Raw genomic sequence first — 17,471 nt, 5'->3', positions numbered from 1 at the left:
TGCGCGGGCACCTCTGGTCCCTCCTCCCTGCGGGACCCCCCCACGCTCGGGTCTCACCCTGCCCGCCAGCGCCCGTGCCGGCTGGGGCAGCCCAGGGTCTTTGTCCGTGACCCCCCGGGCAGCAGCCCCGGCCAGGCACCCGCCACCTCCCCCCCGGCTCCGTGCTGAGCCCCGGGGAGGCGCGGGGCGCGGAGCAGCCCCGGGAAGGCGCGGAGCAGCCCCGGGTGCCGCCGCCCGGGCTCCCGCCGGGGCGGGCAGTGACAGCCCGGCCGTGACGTCACGCCCCGACGGCTCCAGGTTTGAACCCGGCCTCGGCGCGCGGGGGGCGGGACCCGCCTCCGCTGCCGTCACGCGCCCTGACCAATAGGGGCGCCGCGACCGCCCTCGCGCCCTCAGAGGCCAGCCAATCAGCGGAGGGCGCCGCTTGAACCTTCGGCAGCGCCCCGCCCTCCCCCTCCTGCCGCCCGGGGCGGCGCGGGCCAATGGGGAGCGAGGGGCCGGGGGGCGGGCGCTCGGCCGCAGCCAATCGGGGCGCGCGCGGCCGGGGCGGCGGGAGCGGCGCGGGGCGCGCGCCATGGCCGGCTCGCACAGCCTGGTGTTCCTGCTGGACACGGGCGGGCCGGGCCGGCGGGCGCGGCTGCAGCGCGGCGCCCTGCGGCTCCTCAACCACCTGGGCTGCCGCTTCGGGCTGAGCCGCCTCCGCTGGGCCTTCAGGTTCTTCGACTCTCTCGGGGGCCGCGGCGGGGCCTGGCGGGGCGGCGGGTTCCGCACGCCGGGGCCCGGCGCCTGGGCCCGCTTCGAGGAGGAGCTGGCGGAGCGGTTCGGGGCGCGGGGCCCCCCCGCCGGGCTGCCCGGGCCGGCCCCCCGCGCCGCCCTCACCCACAGCGGCCTGAAGGAGACGCTCCTCGGCTTCCAGTGGGACCGCCCGGAGATCGCGTCCCCCGCCAAGCCGCTCCGCAGGAGCCGCAGGACGGGGCCGGGCGCCGCCGAGCCCCCGGAGAGCCAGGACCCTCCCGAGGGCTTTGTGAACGCCGTGTTCCTCTTCTCGCCGTGCCCCCACTCGCGGAGGGAGCTGCGGCGCTTCGTCTGGGGGAGCGACGCCCCTTCCTCCCCGTGCCGGCCGCCCACGGCCCAGGAGCTGGCGGAGAAACTGCTGCCCAGGAGCGTCCGGGAGCTGCTTGCGGACCAGAAAATCACGCTCTTCTGGGTGGACACTGCCGAGTGGTCTCAGGTGACGGGGTCGTGCCGCTCAGCGTGCAGCCATCTCCTGTGTTGCCCTCCCGGATGAGAGGGGAGAGCAGTTACGGGCTTTGAGTGGGCGGGAAGGGTCCTGGCTTTGCTGCCTTGTCGTGTTCAGGGAGAGTCTGAAAGCTGGAACGGTGGTTTTCCCGGTGGAGGTGGAGATACATGAATAACTGAGTAGCTGTTGAGTGTTTAGTGATGGGTTGGCTTGTGCTTTGAGTTAGAGCTGCAGATAAACAGTCTTGACACTTCAGGTCTCTAGATACATGCCTGGAAATATTGGTTGCCTCTTAATTCAGTGGGAAGAGTATTTTCTTTATTGGGTTCCTGTATGTGTTTCTTATGCAGTTTCACCTAGAAGCTCATAATCTGTGTTCAGCTGCGGTTTATCACGTGCCAACATTGACTTGAGGCCTCTCTGTTACTTTGTTTCAGGTGATGGACTCCCCAGACCAGGTTGGATACTGGACAATGTTTGAATTGCTCCGTCAGGTGGGGGGCACCATTTTGCCGTCTGAAGCCTTAGTGCAAAGCTTGAGTCACCACAGGGCAGGTCTTGCTCCTGGCTTTCTTGGAGACCCCAGTTCACCAGTGCCACAAACTGTGCCTTGGACCACATTTCTGCCCTTGGATGCCACCTTGAACTGCCTGTTCTCCAAGCCTGATGTGTTTCAAGCAGTGTTCCCCCAGCAAGAGGGAACCATCTTTCTCAGCCTGCCTGGTAATAATAAAAAAAGAAATAGGTGTGCAGAGTAATAAGTGATCTCTCATGCAGGGTCCTTGCTGAGTTGCCCTTGTGAACAGTATGTGTAGGAATAATTCCAGAGATTTAAGAGCCTAAGTTCTTCTTCTAAAAAAAAAAAAAAAGTCCTGCATGTGCTTTGGTTTCTCTGCTATGAGACCTATAATCTTGTATTTCTGATTCAGTCTCTTCAGTCTTCCCTTTTTCCAATAGCTTGGATGCCTGAAGAGCTTTTGCTGTTCCCACCTTATATAGATGTACACTCTATTCTTCTACATGCTTTGTCTCAGCTTCAGTTTGGCTAAACTGAAAGTACAAATTAAAAAGTCCCTTCAAAAGAAAGCAGGTTATCTTTAAAGCAACATGAAGTGTGCATTGTCTCTTCAGTGGTCCCTTCATGCACTCAGCTTAGGGCTTGGGAAGATAATTTCTGCAATACACTTACAGTAGCATTATTCCTAGTTTAATCTCTGAATTTTTTTTTTCTTCCATTTAAGTTGTCTCTTCATCTAGACAAAAATCCTGTTTTACAAGCTTTAGGACTTTTGCTTTATCCTTGTGCAGGAGGAAAGAAGCAGGAAAGCTGTGCTGTGATCCTGGAACCCCTAACCATGAGCCAAAGACAACTTGATTGTCCAGTCAATATCTTCCTGAGGGGAAGCCTGACAGGATGGAGCTCAATGCAGGCCAGTCAGTTCCTCACAGAGAGCTGGATACTGCAGAGCCTGGGGGCTGGACATAAGGAGTCACTGTTTAACCAACTGCTAAGGACTCTAGTGACTGAAGAACTTCACATGGTAAATCTTCCTTTGCCTTAAACTAATATCTGCTCTGAAGTCAGCTGTGACAAATGGGGTGACAGTGTATCATGTTCTGAAGACAACAGTGGGATTTGTGTCACTGCAAATTGCTAATTTGGAGCTAAATTCAGAACATTCTTTAGAAAATTGTGTGAATCTATAACCTGTTTGTAAAGAATCTGTACTGCTTAGGTCTCTCTATTTTTAGATACTGTAAACTTCCTTTTTTGTTTTAATTAGGTTGCTGAGGTCTCTTTAGATAAAGCTTGGTGCCCCTGCACTGCTGTTCTGTCACCACTTTCTGAGAGCTCTGCACTTCTGGCCATACTCAGTGCTGAGAACAAGGCTGAAGTTCAGCGACGCAACCTTGAGGGAACTGTTGTGGAGGACTCTCCCCAGGACCATGCTCTCTGCATCCCTGATGTTGTATGTAGTGTGTTGAGTAAAATTGACACGTTGGTGGAAGATTGTCTGGCCAATATGGGTAGGTGTCTGGAAATGCAGAACTTAACATCTTTTGATTATCTCTATACCTGATTTAGAGTGGAAGAATCTCAAACTAATTATTTCCTCGGTGAGGAGTCTAATGTTTGGAACTTTTGTCCCCAGATTTGTTAATTTGTCTTGTCTTCTGTGGCTCAGGCCTTGTGCTGTGATGCAGAAATCTGTGCTGATATACCTGTTTGATTGACAGAGCAGTAGCTTCCATTGGCTTGTAGGTAAAGCACAGCTGCTTGTGCTTGGGGATAAGTTTTTAGAATGAGATTTCCTACAATGTGTCCCCTAGGCCATCCCTGGCCAGTGAAGTCTTTGGGTGTGGCTGCAAGGAGGCTGCTGTAGTTCACCTCTTTTGTGTCAGAATGAATCTTACAAATCCCCCCACCTGATGTATTGGCTATTGAATTGCCCCTCCAGGTGCAACCATTTAGAAACCTTTGGTTTAGAGCCTCTGTGAAGGGTGTGACCTTTTGGCACTTCATTTAGCTTCCTTCTGATTTTTGGGTGTGTCTGTTCACAGGAGAAGAAACTTCTGTGCCAGAGTGGGTCCAAAGGGAGCTGTCCCACACAGGTGGCTGGCATCCTTCAGTACTTGAAACATGGTATCCTTCATCCAACCATTGTGGAGCAAGCTCAGATCTAATGGAGTCATTCAGGTATTTTTTTTCTGAAACAAATCTCTGAGTAATAATAACGGAGTTCTGCTTCCTCTTAAGGGGGTGTAGCTGTAGTGTTGCTCCTCCTAATGCTTTTGTATCTGTGCTCAGTTTACTGTGTTCTTTTGCTTCTTATTTCTTGGTGTATAGACAAGAGGAACTGGGAAAAATGGCTGGGTTGGGTAGCAGGTTGTGTGGTTTCAGGTCCTGGCAGTTTCAAGTGTGTTATAGGTTACTTAAAATGACCTAATGTACTTGGGGAAATGTCAGACTTCAGCTCGTCTTGTGGTTTGGTAAGATCCACTGTTAGGTACTGAAGGCAGTGGCTGTTACCACAGTTGGTATTTAGGAGGAACCAATAAGCCTGCTTGCTTCAAAGAGCTTGCTGGGTGAGGCATTAACATAAAAAGGCCAGCTGCAGGATAGCTTAGGTAGCACAAACTCCTGTAAGTTTGGGGTGTGGTTCAGTGGCATATGCACTGTACATCAGGCAGTTCTTGTTTCCAGCTCCATGTGATCCTTTTAAGAGAGTGGTTTGGGTTTTTTGTATCTCTTCAGAGTTTTGGGGAGCAGGCATTGGAAGAGTACTAGCATGTGTTGCTTGCAGTATATTGTTATGCTTCCCCAGGAATGGCACATATCAATCCTGATTTGTGTCCACTGGGATCAAGGGATGTGCCTCCTACTCCCATCATTTTTTATAACTGTATCAAATGGTTTTATATAGGCTTCTGCAGATTCCTTGTGCTAATGGGAAGGATGACACAGACCAATCTGAAGTGGAACTCTCAGAAGGTCTATCTGAGCTCTATCGGAGAAAATTCAGTGAAGGATCTGCTGCAGTTGGACCAGGAAATGGGAAAAAGAAACGTATGTACAGTTTGGGGTTATATGTGCACATGATCAATTAAAGAGGCTAAAGAATTCTCAGAAGACATTTCTGATGCATGAACCCTAGAAATGTGTACTGTCCTGAGTAGTGACATGCTTTAGGTACTTTTTATTTAGAGAGAGTATTATCTACATGTTAACACTGGGGTTGTTGTTTAGTACAGCCCAAATGACTCTTTAATTCAAGGCTGCACAGTGACCAAAAATAAACTTGTTAAAAAAGCAACATGCAGAGCTTGGGAGTTTTTACTTGGAGAAGTAGATGCCTGCTATGTTGCTGGTACATCTGTTTCATGGAGAAATACAAACCTTTTGGACCATTTCCCCCCCCCCCCAGTAAAGGTTACTAATCTCACTTGACAGTAACACAGAATTTGATATCATGCTCTTGGATGGAGTTCCTGCCCCAGTGTCTGATGGTAGAACTTCCTTTTTCTGGTGTGACAGGTGGGGTTCCCCGAACTCCAGTCAGGCAGAAGATGAAGACCATGTCCAGATCCCTGCAGATGCTCAACGTAGCAAGACTGAATGTAAAAGCTCAAAAGTGTCAACCTGATGATGTGCCACCAACAGCGAATGAGAAGGTTCCACAGAAGCTTTCAGCAAAAAGATTGGATGACAAGGTGGAAGAAAAGGAAAAAACACTTAAAATCTTAATAGGTGTGTGTTCAGTTGGGAGTCCTGATATTTGTAGGAGGTCATATGGGATTTTTCTGGAAGGGAGAGGGAAAGATGATAATGGAGAATTAGGTGCTGGGGAGCAGATTAATGTTTGAATTGCTGGATCTTCTTCTTGTTGTTTTTTTTCCACTCTTCTCTCAGTTTCTATTATATATATATTTGTGTGTGTATATATATATTTGTGTGTGTATAAAAAAAAATATGTAGCTAACCCAGACCATTTCCCTTGCAGACTTCAAAACTGAGGAGGAACTGCAGTCCCATTTAACTGCAAGCTACCAGAAGTCTGTTGCTGAGGGAGCTGTTTCATCTGTGTGTGCCCAGCATATGATTGTGGCCATTAAAAGGTTCTTGAAAGTAAAAAATGCTGAAGAGAAAGAGGTAGGTATGAGCACATGGGCAGGGTTGCTACTGATCTGGAAATCAAAGTTTTTGCTACTTCAGGCTACCTTTCCTTCATGTTAACTGATGCTTTTTATGCACAGTTACCCATAGTTAAAAGCACAACCACTAACTAAGTAGTGAAAAGCTGTAGGTAGCTGTAAAGAATGTAGGGAAATCCAGTTCAGTTATCAGTTTGCACTCTTGGGAAAGACTGCAACAGACATCTTTTTCATTTACATTGGCCTAATTCATTCTGATTTCACTTACTCAAAGACGGTATTTTAAAAAACACATTATTGCAAACCATGTTTTTAAAAAAAGGTGCCTCTTCTGGTTATGCTTTAGGTGGCAAATCTAGACCTACTGCTTCTTCAGGAATGAGAAACAATTCAAGGTCTTTCTTAATTGAAGCCTATAAATAACATTAAAGATTGTAACTCACTGAAACCAAAATTGGTAAATTTGTAAATAATGGAAAAAAAATGCTGTGGAAGACAAATTCACAGTCACAGAAGAAGGCCTGAAACTGGAAGTGACCTTCTCTGTCATTTCAAGCTATAAGTTGTTCTGTTTCATGTCAGTGTGACTTTGCTACTGAAAGAAAAAGAGAATTCCTTTCCTGAAAGGAGAAAAAAAACACCTGAGCTGGTTCTAAAATAAGAGAGGAGGGGGTAAAAACCTATCATGCAGACAGGGAACTGACTTGAAGTTTTTGCTGTAATTGTGTGCTTGCAGGTGGCTTGTGTGGAAAGAGTCAGAAACCATCTCCTGAAAACCAGCAAAATGCTCAGACAACAGCATGGCTCACAGAAGGAGACTAAAGTCAGAGAGTATGAGACTCTATTTACTTCAATCTCTGTGGTACTGGGGAGTTGCTTAGCAGTTTGTAATGGTGGTTTTTTGTACAAGTGGAAAAGTATTTACATGGAGTAGATATTCCAAAGAGAATATCTAGCCACAGTAAAAATATTTTATTAATTGCAAATATACACCTGCTGTGTGATAAACATGGCAGCCTGTACCTGAAGTGAGGCAGTCTCCCCTGCCACCAGAATGAAATGCAAACCTAATTATGCTGTCAAAAGGAGCCAGTTCCCCTCCCATTGCTGTTTTGAGCATACCTTTTGCAGTAAATATGCTGTTTCCAGCAGAAAAAAGGCAGTGAACACGAGTGCTTGTTCCCTTAGGTGCCGACTTCAGGTATTTTTGCGCCTTGAGCTCTGTCTTCAGTGTCCTTCACTGCAAAGCAACACTGATGAAATGGAGCAGCTGTTAGAAGAGGCAAGTAAATTATAGACCAGATTGTGTTTCTGGATGGCACTGGAAATGCAGACCTGGAACCTGCTTTCCCTTGATTTTACTGTAGCCATATTATATTCCTTGCTGAAAAATAGTATCTGGTGTTGCAAGTCTCACCTGCTTAACTTGCTTTCTCTTCCAGATGACAGATCTGCTGCGCATTTTAAGTCTGACTGAAGACCCAGGGTATCTTACAAAATTTCTGGAGGAAATACTAGAATTGTAAGTTCTTTAGGATGATTTAAGTGTTGCTAGGGGCTGTGGTTTTGGTTGGGTATCTTTGAGTAAACAGCAATTTACAGCTTTCATTTACAGCATCGTCATGTTCTGCCTGTTACATTTGATCTTGATAGAAAAAGTAGTCGATAAGTAAACTAATGAAAGCCCAGTTGATTTTCACTGTTTTTTTATTGCCACTTAAAAACAAAAATGTAGTTCAAACCTTGGGACTGAAACTGACAGTTTTTGTTGGGGGATTGTATTTAATGTGGGCTCTCTCTGCTCTAGGTATATGAATTCTATACCGAAGACCCTTGGAGATATTTACTATGGTCTTGGTATACAAATACCCCCAAAGCTGGCATCTGTTCTGCCTTCAGACTTCTTCAGTGATGACTCTGTGACTCTGGATAGCAAGTCTCCAGGTCTTCCATTGTCTTTATCATCTGCCCTAACTCCCAGCACCTTTTCCCTACGCACTGAGAGCGATCAGCTGGAGGAGCTCCGCACCCGATCTGCCAGAAAGAGAAGGTAATAATTCAAAATAGGAGGCAGCTTGTTGTTGCCTGAGCTGTGGCTGAGGAGTTCTCTAAACTATGGCTCAGTCATCTTTGTTTCTGCTGTTGGATAGCTGGCGGGGGCTAGCGGGCACCTGCTGGTAGCTCTGCAAGCCTGAGAGAAATATTAAGGGCTCCTGGTTTTTTACTAACTTACTATTGTTGACTATATGAAAGTGTAATCTTGATGCTGTGTGTGTATCTTAGGCACAAGTAGAGTTCATCAGCATCTTCCATGAGAGGAAGATGATGACCTACTCTGCAGTAGGTGACCCTATGTAGTTAAGGTTAAACCCAAGATTTACTGTAGACTTCTATTCTGGAGGCCTTGTGTGTATTTTAGCAAATTGTGAAATAAGTTTTAATACCAACATGAAAGTGAGGTTTAGCTGTTTATATTGCAAATTGTCTTTCAATGTTGTAACCTAAGTTGAGGCTCCAACACAGAATTTGCAGTCTGAATTTAGGTGAAAACATCCTGTGTCTAGAGTGAAACACGAGTTCAATTGTCGTTAGGTTGGTATCTGTCCCTATCTTATTTTAACTTCATGTTTGTGTACTTTCTAAAGGAATAATGTATTAGCCAGACACAGGAGCATGACAGAAGCACCACAGAACCTGCGTCAAATTGAGGTTTCAAAGACAGCCAAGAATCCTGTCAGAAAGGTAAAACTTTTACAGAAGGATTGTGTGGGTGTTGGTTCTGCATGGGAGCAGCAACATTGTGAAGTGACACTCAAATGTTAAAACTCTTACTCTGTATTCACTTAGTAAGTATTTCCTGAATAGCTGTGCAGCGAGCAACATCATTTTGAAGGGGGAATTGCAATAATGTGTGGTTCAGAGCTTACAGTTCATATAATAATTAAATATAACATTAAACTGCCTGTGAGGCTAATTTTTTGTGTGTTTCAGGAGAACTCAAGTTCTTACCTTGCCTCTGAGAAGTCCCAACTGATGCCTTCGTTGCAGAAAGAAGCAGTGCAAGGTATATTGACTTCTAGCTTTTCCATGGAAAGGTGTGTCTTTGGCACATGTTCTTCCTGTAAATGTTAGTGAGCTGTGATGAAATTATGCTGAAGCAGGTTGGAAATCTGAAGGAGGTTTGACTGAATTCTGCAAAACCTTTGAGGAAAAAAATGTGTGTGCTCACATGTAGAATACCTAACTCACTTAGGCTGCAAAAAAAAAAACAAAACCCTTTCAATTTTTCCTTGAATCTTGTGGATATTTCTATCTTCTGTCCTGAGAGAAAACCAGTGAGGACAGGAGTCACCTCTTATATCTGGAAACAGGATCTCTCTCTGCAAGATACTTCACAAAATTCAATCCCCCCTGCATTCTCTGAGCCCACGTGTGCTTCAGTTGAGATGTTGTAGCTCACTTGATGTTACTCTGGGACATTGACTGGATGCTTTTTCTGCTATGGCATCTGCTTGTATCTTATTGCTAGAATAATGCAAATAATCCAAATATGTAAGAGAAGTCTAGGGTGGATTTAGGAGAAGACATTCTAGGTGCCAAAAAACAATTTTTCAGTGTTTTGTGGCTTCCAAAAAGTTGTTTTTCTGCACTGTTATGTGATGTTCCCATCTCGATAGTAGCCTGACAAAATGATCTTTCTGTAATTTTTCTTTTTTCCCCTTTTCCTTTTAATCCAGTAACTTCTTTCTCTGTCTTGCCTCACAGAAGTTACAAAGGTAAGGAGGAACCTGTTCAATGAAAAGATAGCTTCACCATCAAAAAGGTCCATGAAGAAGATGCCCAGAAGCCAGTCAGTGTCTGCTGTGGAAGGTCTACGGTACAAAGGCCCTGATGAAGGCTCTAAAGGTAGGGCATGACTTGCACATGTAGGATTGCTGTGGAAAAGCTTTTGCCAAAATGTCTAATTTTTGTGTCCTCAGTTCTATGAAACAACGAATAACTCTTTTTAGTGAAGAAGAAAATATTTTTAGATCAGTGCTCTAGTGTTTGGATAGTGAACAGGATGGTATTGAAACAGAAGCCTATTTTTTACTGACAATTCTACACCTTGTAAAGAAAACAAGTGTTAAAATGCTTGGTTAAAAACAGACCTGTGAAGGAAAGATGAAGAATAAAAATTATATTAGTAGGTTAAATGTCTGACACAGTCTGAACTATAAATGTTGAGGGAGTGCAGACACTGGACTCTGAAATATACAAGGATAGCTTATGAGTGCTCAGTTATTCCATGTTGGCTGTCATCCTTACATAAACCTGTACAAAAATATTTATTTGTCTCAACTGCTTTGTAATTGTGCAGTGTTACAGCTCTTGCTTGATTTGTAGATCATCGCAAGTTATTGACCAAGAGAGTTGCAGAAACACCCTTACATAAGCAGGTCTCTAGGAGATTACTACAGAAACAGATCAAAGGCCGGTGAGTAAGCTACTCCTGAATTTACTTAGTAAGTACTGGATGTTTAGTTAAAGGCTGAGAGCACAAGAACCAGGTGTTGTCTTTGGGGTCAAAGTGTCATCTTCATCTACAGCAGGAGAACCAGCGGTGGGCAAATTCTATTGTGTGAAAGTGGAGAAATGTTCTTGGCTTCATCATGGAAGTCAGGGTACTTGAAATCCTGCAGCAAACTGCTGTTAAGGTTTATGTGCTGCTTGAAGGGCTTCTGGGCTGTGATTTGTGAAGTCCAGGCTGAAATTTAAAATTCATTTCCATGTAGAACTGTTACCTGTACCACAGCTACACAGTTCCCCATAATCAGAAGTTAATAGGAGGCAAAGTGCTTACCAATTGCTCACTTCAAGTAGCCCCTAAAGCAGTATAATGTTGTAGAATAGAGTATTGCTTTTTCAGTCTTTATTGTAAGTTCCAATTTTGTAACTGTCAGTAGCATGCTAAGGCAAAAATGTTGGCTGTTTCTTGAGGTCTTCTGATCCAGGTTGTGACACTGGTGTTGTAGAAGAGTCTCCAGAGAAGGCCATGAATGGTAAGCACTGTGTTTTGGTTTTTGTGTTTTCGTTTGTTTTTTTTTTTAATTGCAGGTGATTTTGCTTTGTTGTAGCTTGTAAGATAAGCATGTCTCAATAGAGTTAATTCATGAATAGTCAGTACAGAAATATTGTACCATTCTGTTGGTGGAGCACAACCTCCTCTGACAGAACCAGCTGCTGCTCACTGCTTTGACAACCTTGGATAGTAGAAGTTAAAGATGAGTAACTCTTTTAAATGATAATACATGAAGGACTTTGAGGGTAAACAAGCTGAAATCACTAGTGAAAAGACAGCAGAATTAACTGATCATGTAATGTGAATGTAACTTGAATGCAACATGGCTTTCCCTAGTGTACCTTTCCATATAGGTGCTAGAGAGGGGTGAGAGTAATAATAAATTAGAGGAGAAGGCATCATGATTTGGAAGGAGATTTGTATGCATTAATTTTCAAAATCCTCAATGAAGCTGAAGCTTTCTTCTTCACACACTTGCTTCCCTACATGAACTAGTTGGCTGTATGGAAGTTTTTTTTAGTGTTGTTTTCAGTTATGAACTATTCCTGAAGAGGTCCCTGTTGTTGTGGGAGAAAGAAAGTTCAGTCTCCAATATTCTTACCTTTTCAGAAGCAGGTTTGAGAAGAAGCCCACGTATCAAACAGCTGTCTCTGAAGAGGACCTGCTCTGGTGTTTTCTATTCCACTACACAGCCCAGCTCACAAAATCCACAGCAAGTCCATCAAGGACAAGAAGAGGAGAGCTGTGCACTGCAAGATGTAGAAGGTACTGGATGGAATTGGAGCAGGCTGGTACTGCTGAACTGAAAAGCTGGCATGGATGGCTCTAAGTTTGGTTTGATTTGGCTCTACAAGATACTGTAAAAAGCTAAGAGCTATCATGTGATATCTTCTATAGACAGAAATTCATACCCAGTAATTATTTTTGAATTGAGAATCTGAATTTGGAGGATGGTATGGCAGCTATTTCTGTGATGAATACACTGCCAACGTAAGAAACCAGACAGGCCCATCTAGAAGAATACACTGATTGTCTGCATTCCTTAAATGCAATGAAATCTCTGTAAAATATGGGACAGAAATCCTAAAGCTGCTTTCAGTCTACTCTGTAGCAGCATAAAGCAATGACTGATAGGATCTTTTCCGGCTTTCTCAGTAGGATTAACAGCTATAAATGGTGACATTTAGTTCTTTATAGTATGCTTACTAAAATCCTTAGTCATGAACCAGAACTTTCTTAAGCTACAAGGTATAAATAGGTGGAGCTATTTTCTACTTTTTCCATGCTGGAGCACTTTTTCTACAGATATTAGTTTCAAATTGGGAAATAACAGTAATTCTGGTGAGGATTTAACCTTTAGCTGGAAAGGAACGTGCCAGGGCTATGCTTGTACATGCATCAGGAGTGACTGAGACCACTGTTCGTGGCAGGTTACGTGATGTTAGTTGAATTGTCCTCTTCCACTTTCTAGACATTAAGCAGCATTCAGAGAACCCCCCTGTCCAGACTCCCAAGAGGTTTTTCTTTGGTGCAGTCACTGACACGTGTAGCTCTACAGTGAAGCTTTCACCTGGGAGGAAGAGAACAAGGAGGGATGCCTTACACTTAGAGGAGCTGACTGCCTGTCAGGTAGAAACACCTTTTTTTTTTTTTTTCTCCTTTTTCTGTTAATGTTTAGTGAAACCTGCACATCTTGAATTTAGTGATTCTTTTAAGTTTTAATCACTTTTTTGTTTTTGTATTTTAAATCTTGGGAAGTAAATATTAAGAGGGGTAGGTTAATACTGCTGAAATAGAACAACCATGACTTAGTTTTTTTTCCTCTGCAGACTCCTAGAAAAACACCTCATAAATTTACCAAGAAGGCACCAAATTCTGCCAGTAAGCTACCAAGGAGATCACCTCGCATTCTCCACAGGACACCACAGAAGCTGGAGAAGACTCCTGGCAAAAGTCCAGCTGCTAAGCAGACTGCAGCCAAGTGTTTGGGAAAATACTTTTCTGATCCTGTACAAGGGGTCAACTCACCATCTGTCTTAACTGGAAGTAAGAGGGTTCACTTACTGCAAGGAACTTCTAAGGATGGTTCTCCAGCAGAAAGACTTTCCCCTCCTTGCAAAAAAGCTGGCTTACAAATACTAGAACATGAAGGGTTCCCAGTGCTTGATGCCTCATTATTACCTCCAGCAGATTCAAATCCAGCTGCTTCTCCCACCTCTGCCATCCAGGAAGGATGTTCTACAGAACTGCAAACTCCAAGACGTTCCTTGAGATACCTCTCAAGGTTAGCATCTCCAGTTGGTACTGGGAGGCAAATCTTCACAAAGGAAGTTCAGGTGCAGTCAGATCTGTTATCTCAAGTAACTAGAAGTAGTCCCAGGAAACCTGAAGATCCAGGTTCAACATTACGTACCAGCCCTCTGAGTGCAGAAATAGCACAGCTCACTATGAGGCTAGAGCCCCCCTTCAGTTCTCCTCTCTGTGAAAGTTCCAAGAACACTGTGGCAACCTGCTCCCCTTCCCACATGCAGACTAGGGAGTCTGACTGGGAACTTGGTGCATCTGAACCATCTCTTCAAAAATCTCCAGGTATTCCTGGCGCTTCGCTGAGGCCCCTGCTTCACACATCTAAGCAGGTCAAATGTGAACCAAGTTCTGGAGGAGAGAACCTCACATATGCATGTGCAACACCTTCTAAAAGTAAGGACAATTTAAATTATAGTGGTAGTAACTCTTCTGTAGAAACCCTCCAGCTTTGTCAGTTGCAAGTTGCTGACAATACCCCTGTACCGGAGAAAAGTAAACAGATGGATGTAACATCTCGAAAGTCTTTTCCAAGAGAGGACATGAAAAACTTGGAGAAACATTCGTCTCCAAAGCCTTCTGCTGAATGGCAGGTACATGCACAGGATGTTGAGACAGAGTGTGATCAATTGGTTAAGGAGGGGAACTTGAGTGCGAACACCTGTGAGTCCTTCCTAAGTGGTTCTCAAACAGTTAGTGATGACTTGGAACCAAGAACCCAGCTGGGAGAAGAACATCTGGGGCTGAAGGCTCCGAGTCTTAAGAGGCACTCCAGATTTGCTCTGAATTCTTTGCCTCCTGCGCCAAAGTCTCCTCCTGCCTATTCTTTACGCTGCACTGCAGACAGGAGACAGCGGGAGGCTGCAGCACGGATGGGAAATCCTCAACTCCTGGCCAGGTTCCCTACTCCTAAAAGCCGCTGCAAACCAGCCTCTGCGAGCCCGCCGACGTACGAAGTGGAACTTGAAATGCAGGCTTCGGGCCTGCCCAAACTTCGTATTAAGAAAATTGGCTCCTGCTCTTCCCTGGAAGTGCAAGCTGAAGCAAGTGCCAGCAAAACCAAGGGAGGAGAAAGCCCCTTTGGTGATCTTGCTGTGACCTGGTGTAGCAGGCACCCAGGAAAGCTAGCAGCTGCCTGTGTTTCACCCTCCTGCTTTCGCTCTTTCCACAGTACACCTGGGAAAGGTGGAGGACAGACCTACATATGCCAGTCATACACCCCAACAAGCTGTGCCTCTAGTGCCACCTCCCCATCCCCGTTAGAAGCAGGAGTTCCCTGGACACCTTCTCCAAAGCAGAAGGGGAAGACTACTCCTGATGCCATCAAAGACTGGCCTCGGAGAAAGAGAGCGGCAGGCAGCACTGCCAACTCTAGCTGTGGGCAAAGTGAGAAGAATGCTGATGAACAGAAAAGGATGTCAGCAGGCAGAGAAGGAGAGATGAAAGTCTTGGAACACTGCATCAGCAAAGTAACAAATACTCTTGGGGAATTTGAACTAGAAGGGATTTACAGGCTCCAGGATCAGGCATCTCCTAGTGACTCTGAGCCTAGGGCTGACGAGTCTGCCCTGGGAACTTTTGGCTTGAAATCTCGGAAGCGGGTCTTTACGTATCTATCGCCAGAAAAGGAGGAGAAATCTGATCCCAAGAGATCTTGCGCTGATAGATGCAACTTGGATCTCACTGGATTTTCTGCAGATGACGCCAACAGGAGCAAATCAAGCATGCACTCTGTACCTCCTGAGAAACCAGAAGTATGTGCACTCACAGCTCCTGAGCAGCACAGTTGTGCTGGGGATGATGATGTCTTCCTTTTCTCAGGTAATTAAGTGGCCTGACTGACACTCCATTGAAATTGAGATTGTTAAAAATGGGGGGTAGACAAAAACAAGAATAAAACTTTTCTGTCAAACTACCTGAGGGAGAATGAGGTAGAGGGGGACAGTGGGTTGTAAATCACGTAGAAGTTAATTATGTGGTGAGGCAGATTAGGTGTGAGGATTTAATCAATGGAGCAATAATGATGGGTGGGAGCAGAGAAATATGAAAGAACAGAAGGTTGGAGGAATTAAAAGGAAAGTGGGAACTTGGAGAGAGGATTAAAAATTGCATCCAACTGCTATCTTGTAAATAGTGAGAACTCAAGAGTGAGTAAAGGTGGTTTGAGCTAACTACAGTGCACAGAGTGCAATGCAAGCTATGACTGAGGGAAGCAATAGCTCTTCTATTGCAATACATGTTGAAATTAGACCAGGCGATTTATTTGGGTTTGTGTTAATGCTGGTGACTATTTCTGCCCAGCATCCATCACTAAAGGTACTTGTCTCAAGTATAAGGCTTTGCTGCTTCAGTACAAACTGGAGCCTTGGCAGGTTAGTCCTGTGGATGTTGGCATTTCTTGGTGCCCCACTTTTTATCTGTTCTATGTTGTGTTGGTAGGTATTTAATTTTAAACTCCCTCTGCTTTTGCTATGGGTACAGATGATTCAGCTGGCCTGGGTGGAACAAGATGTCTCAGCTCTTCAAGTAAGGCCTTGTGAATTTCAAGTACTTGTTACAGTTACAAAACTTGTAACAAAAATTGTTAAATTAGGTATTTTCAAGGGAGTGCAGCAACTGTTCTATAGTCATGGCATCCCCTGAAGCATTAAGCTTCAGTGTCAGTTTTCTCACAAGGAAAGGTTTGTATCCAGCATCAGCATCTCATTCAACAGATACCAACGAGAAGCAGAGGGCAGACTTAAAGCAACAGTAGTCTATATTCAGGATGTTAAATAGCAGTATTTAGCCTTAAACTGGTCCTATAAGAGACTTTCTGGAGCTACAGACCTTGTTTTTGTATTTACAGACCATCATGTTATAACAAGTTTTCTTCCAGGACATGTGAGATGACTGAAGAGTTGCCATGTTTAATACAAGTGAAGCGCTTTTCTACTAAACCACCTAAGAAAATCAAATGAGCTGAGAGCTAATTCCAGACTGCCCTTTACCCTTCTTAATGCCAGAAAGCCACTGTGCCAGCCTAGATGTTTCAGATAAAGTATCACTTGTACTGATGGAGGTTTTGAGGTAGAATAAGGGCTGTGTATGACTTACCTGAAGGCAACTTGAGTTGTCAGGTTGCTGCAGCATCTCACTGTGTTTCTCCAGGCTCAACTCCACCAGTGAAGAGTGTGCTCTCTGCTAGCAGCCTTCTAGCACTGACCCAGTCCCCACTGCTGTGCCAGGGACAGACCCCACCATCTCGGAGAACACGTGTCCAAGGTAACCAACCACCTGTGCTGCAGGGGAAGGCTGGGTGGGCTCCAGCAGACTGGGTGTGCTCTCCACTTGCTTGCAATTACAGGAGAGCAAAAGCATACTGTGCTAGGGACTGGTCTTTATGCAAAAAGCCTGTTTTATCTGACACTTCTGTATTCTTTGCCTCCATTTTCCATGCTTTCAAGAAACTTGGCATAAACTGGGAAGCCTGGAAGGAAAGGGAGGTAGTAATGAAGGAAGGTAGTAGCTTAGTATGAAGTGCAGCTTACTGATCTTGTTTTCTGATTAGTATTTGGCTTCTTGGAGTCACCAGTAAACTTTGACAAATTGTCAATTTTTTTTTTTATTCTAAATTTTAATTCTTTCTATTTTGTAGAAGAGGAATCTGATGCCTTCCAGATGACTGCCAATCAGGAGCTGTCTCCATTCCACATCATGGCTTCCAGGAGGCGCCCTCTTAGCAGGACTTACTCACGGAAAAGGCTGCTCAGCTGAAGTTTGGAGCCAGAACAGTATGGGAGACTTTGCATTAAGCCAGCTGAACAACATGCTTTTTAACAAGGACCTTATCCTTGGTGCTGGACTGGAGCTGTCTTGTGTTGGTAGGAGACTGGGTGCAAGCATATGACAGTGGAAATAAGGACCATCCTACAAATGTGAGTTTTTTTAGCCTCAATTACAGCATCTCTCCATCCATCATTGGCCTTACTGGTACCTCTTGTGCCTGTGGCAGCTGAATTCTGCAGTGAAGGTTCAATTCTGCCAGGTAAACAGGGAGAATTGTCACTTCTCTACAGCTTTCTTGTAAAATAAACCAATGTGAATTTTTATTGTGTCATTTAATTAGGAATCTGTCTTTTGCCCAAGTGTTGGGCTCAGGATCGGGGCTGTAAGAAGGAGGATGCTGGGGATGAGTGGGTACAAAACAAGCTGTGTCCTCCTGCTGTGTGT

The 17,471-nt window shown here is 45.0% G+C and overlaps 1 protein-coding gene across 1 annotated transcript; it reads left to right on the top strand.

The window, feature by feature from the left end:
• The first annotated feature begins 574 nt into the window (after positions 1-574).
• On the top strand, positions 575-17,363 carry TICRR (TOPBP1 interacting checkpoint and replication regulator). The gene is made up of 22 exons (XM_051628624.1): positions 575-1,231; positions 1,678-1,963; positions 2,549-2,781; positions 3,025-3,268; positions 3,803-3,938; positions 4,666-4,808; positions 5,277-5,489; positions 5,743-5,891; positions 6,630-6,724; positions 7,082-7,175; positions 7,336-7,415; positions 7,701-7,943; positions 8,539-8,635; positions 8,885-8,957; positions 9,659-9,799; positions 10,280-10,370; positions 10,874-10,935; positions 11,565-11,720; positions 12,427-12,584; positions 12,785-15,080; positions 16,410-16,523; positions 16,897-17,363. The coding sequence occupies exons 1-22, from the start codon at positions 575-577 to the stop codon at positions 17,013-17,015; spliced, it is 5,880 nt and encodes a 1,959-aa protein (XP_051484584.1). The 3' UTR covers positions 17,016-17,363.
• Positions 17,364-17,471: the final 108 nt, after the last annotated feature.

The sequence above is a fragment of the Apus apus genome, chromosome 10 (genome assembly GCF_020740795.1).
Source record: "Apus apus isolate bApuApu2 chromosome 10, bApuApu2.pri.cur, whole genome shotgun sequence".
Classification (NCBI taxonomy): domain Eukaryota; kingdom Metazoa; phylum Chordata; class Aves; order Apodiformes; family Apodidae; genus Apus; species Apus apus.
The sequence above is the reverse complement of the archived record's forward strand: the minus strand, read 5'-3'. Positions and strand labels throughout refer to the sequence as shown.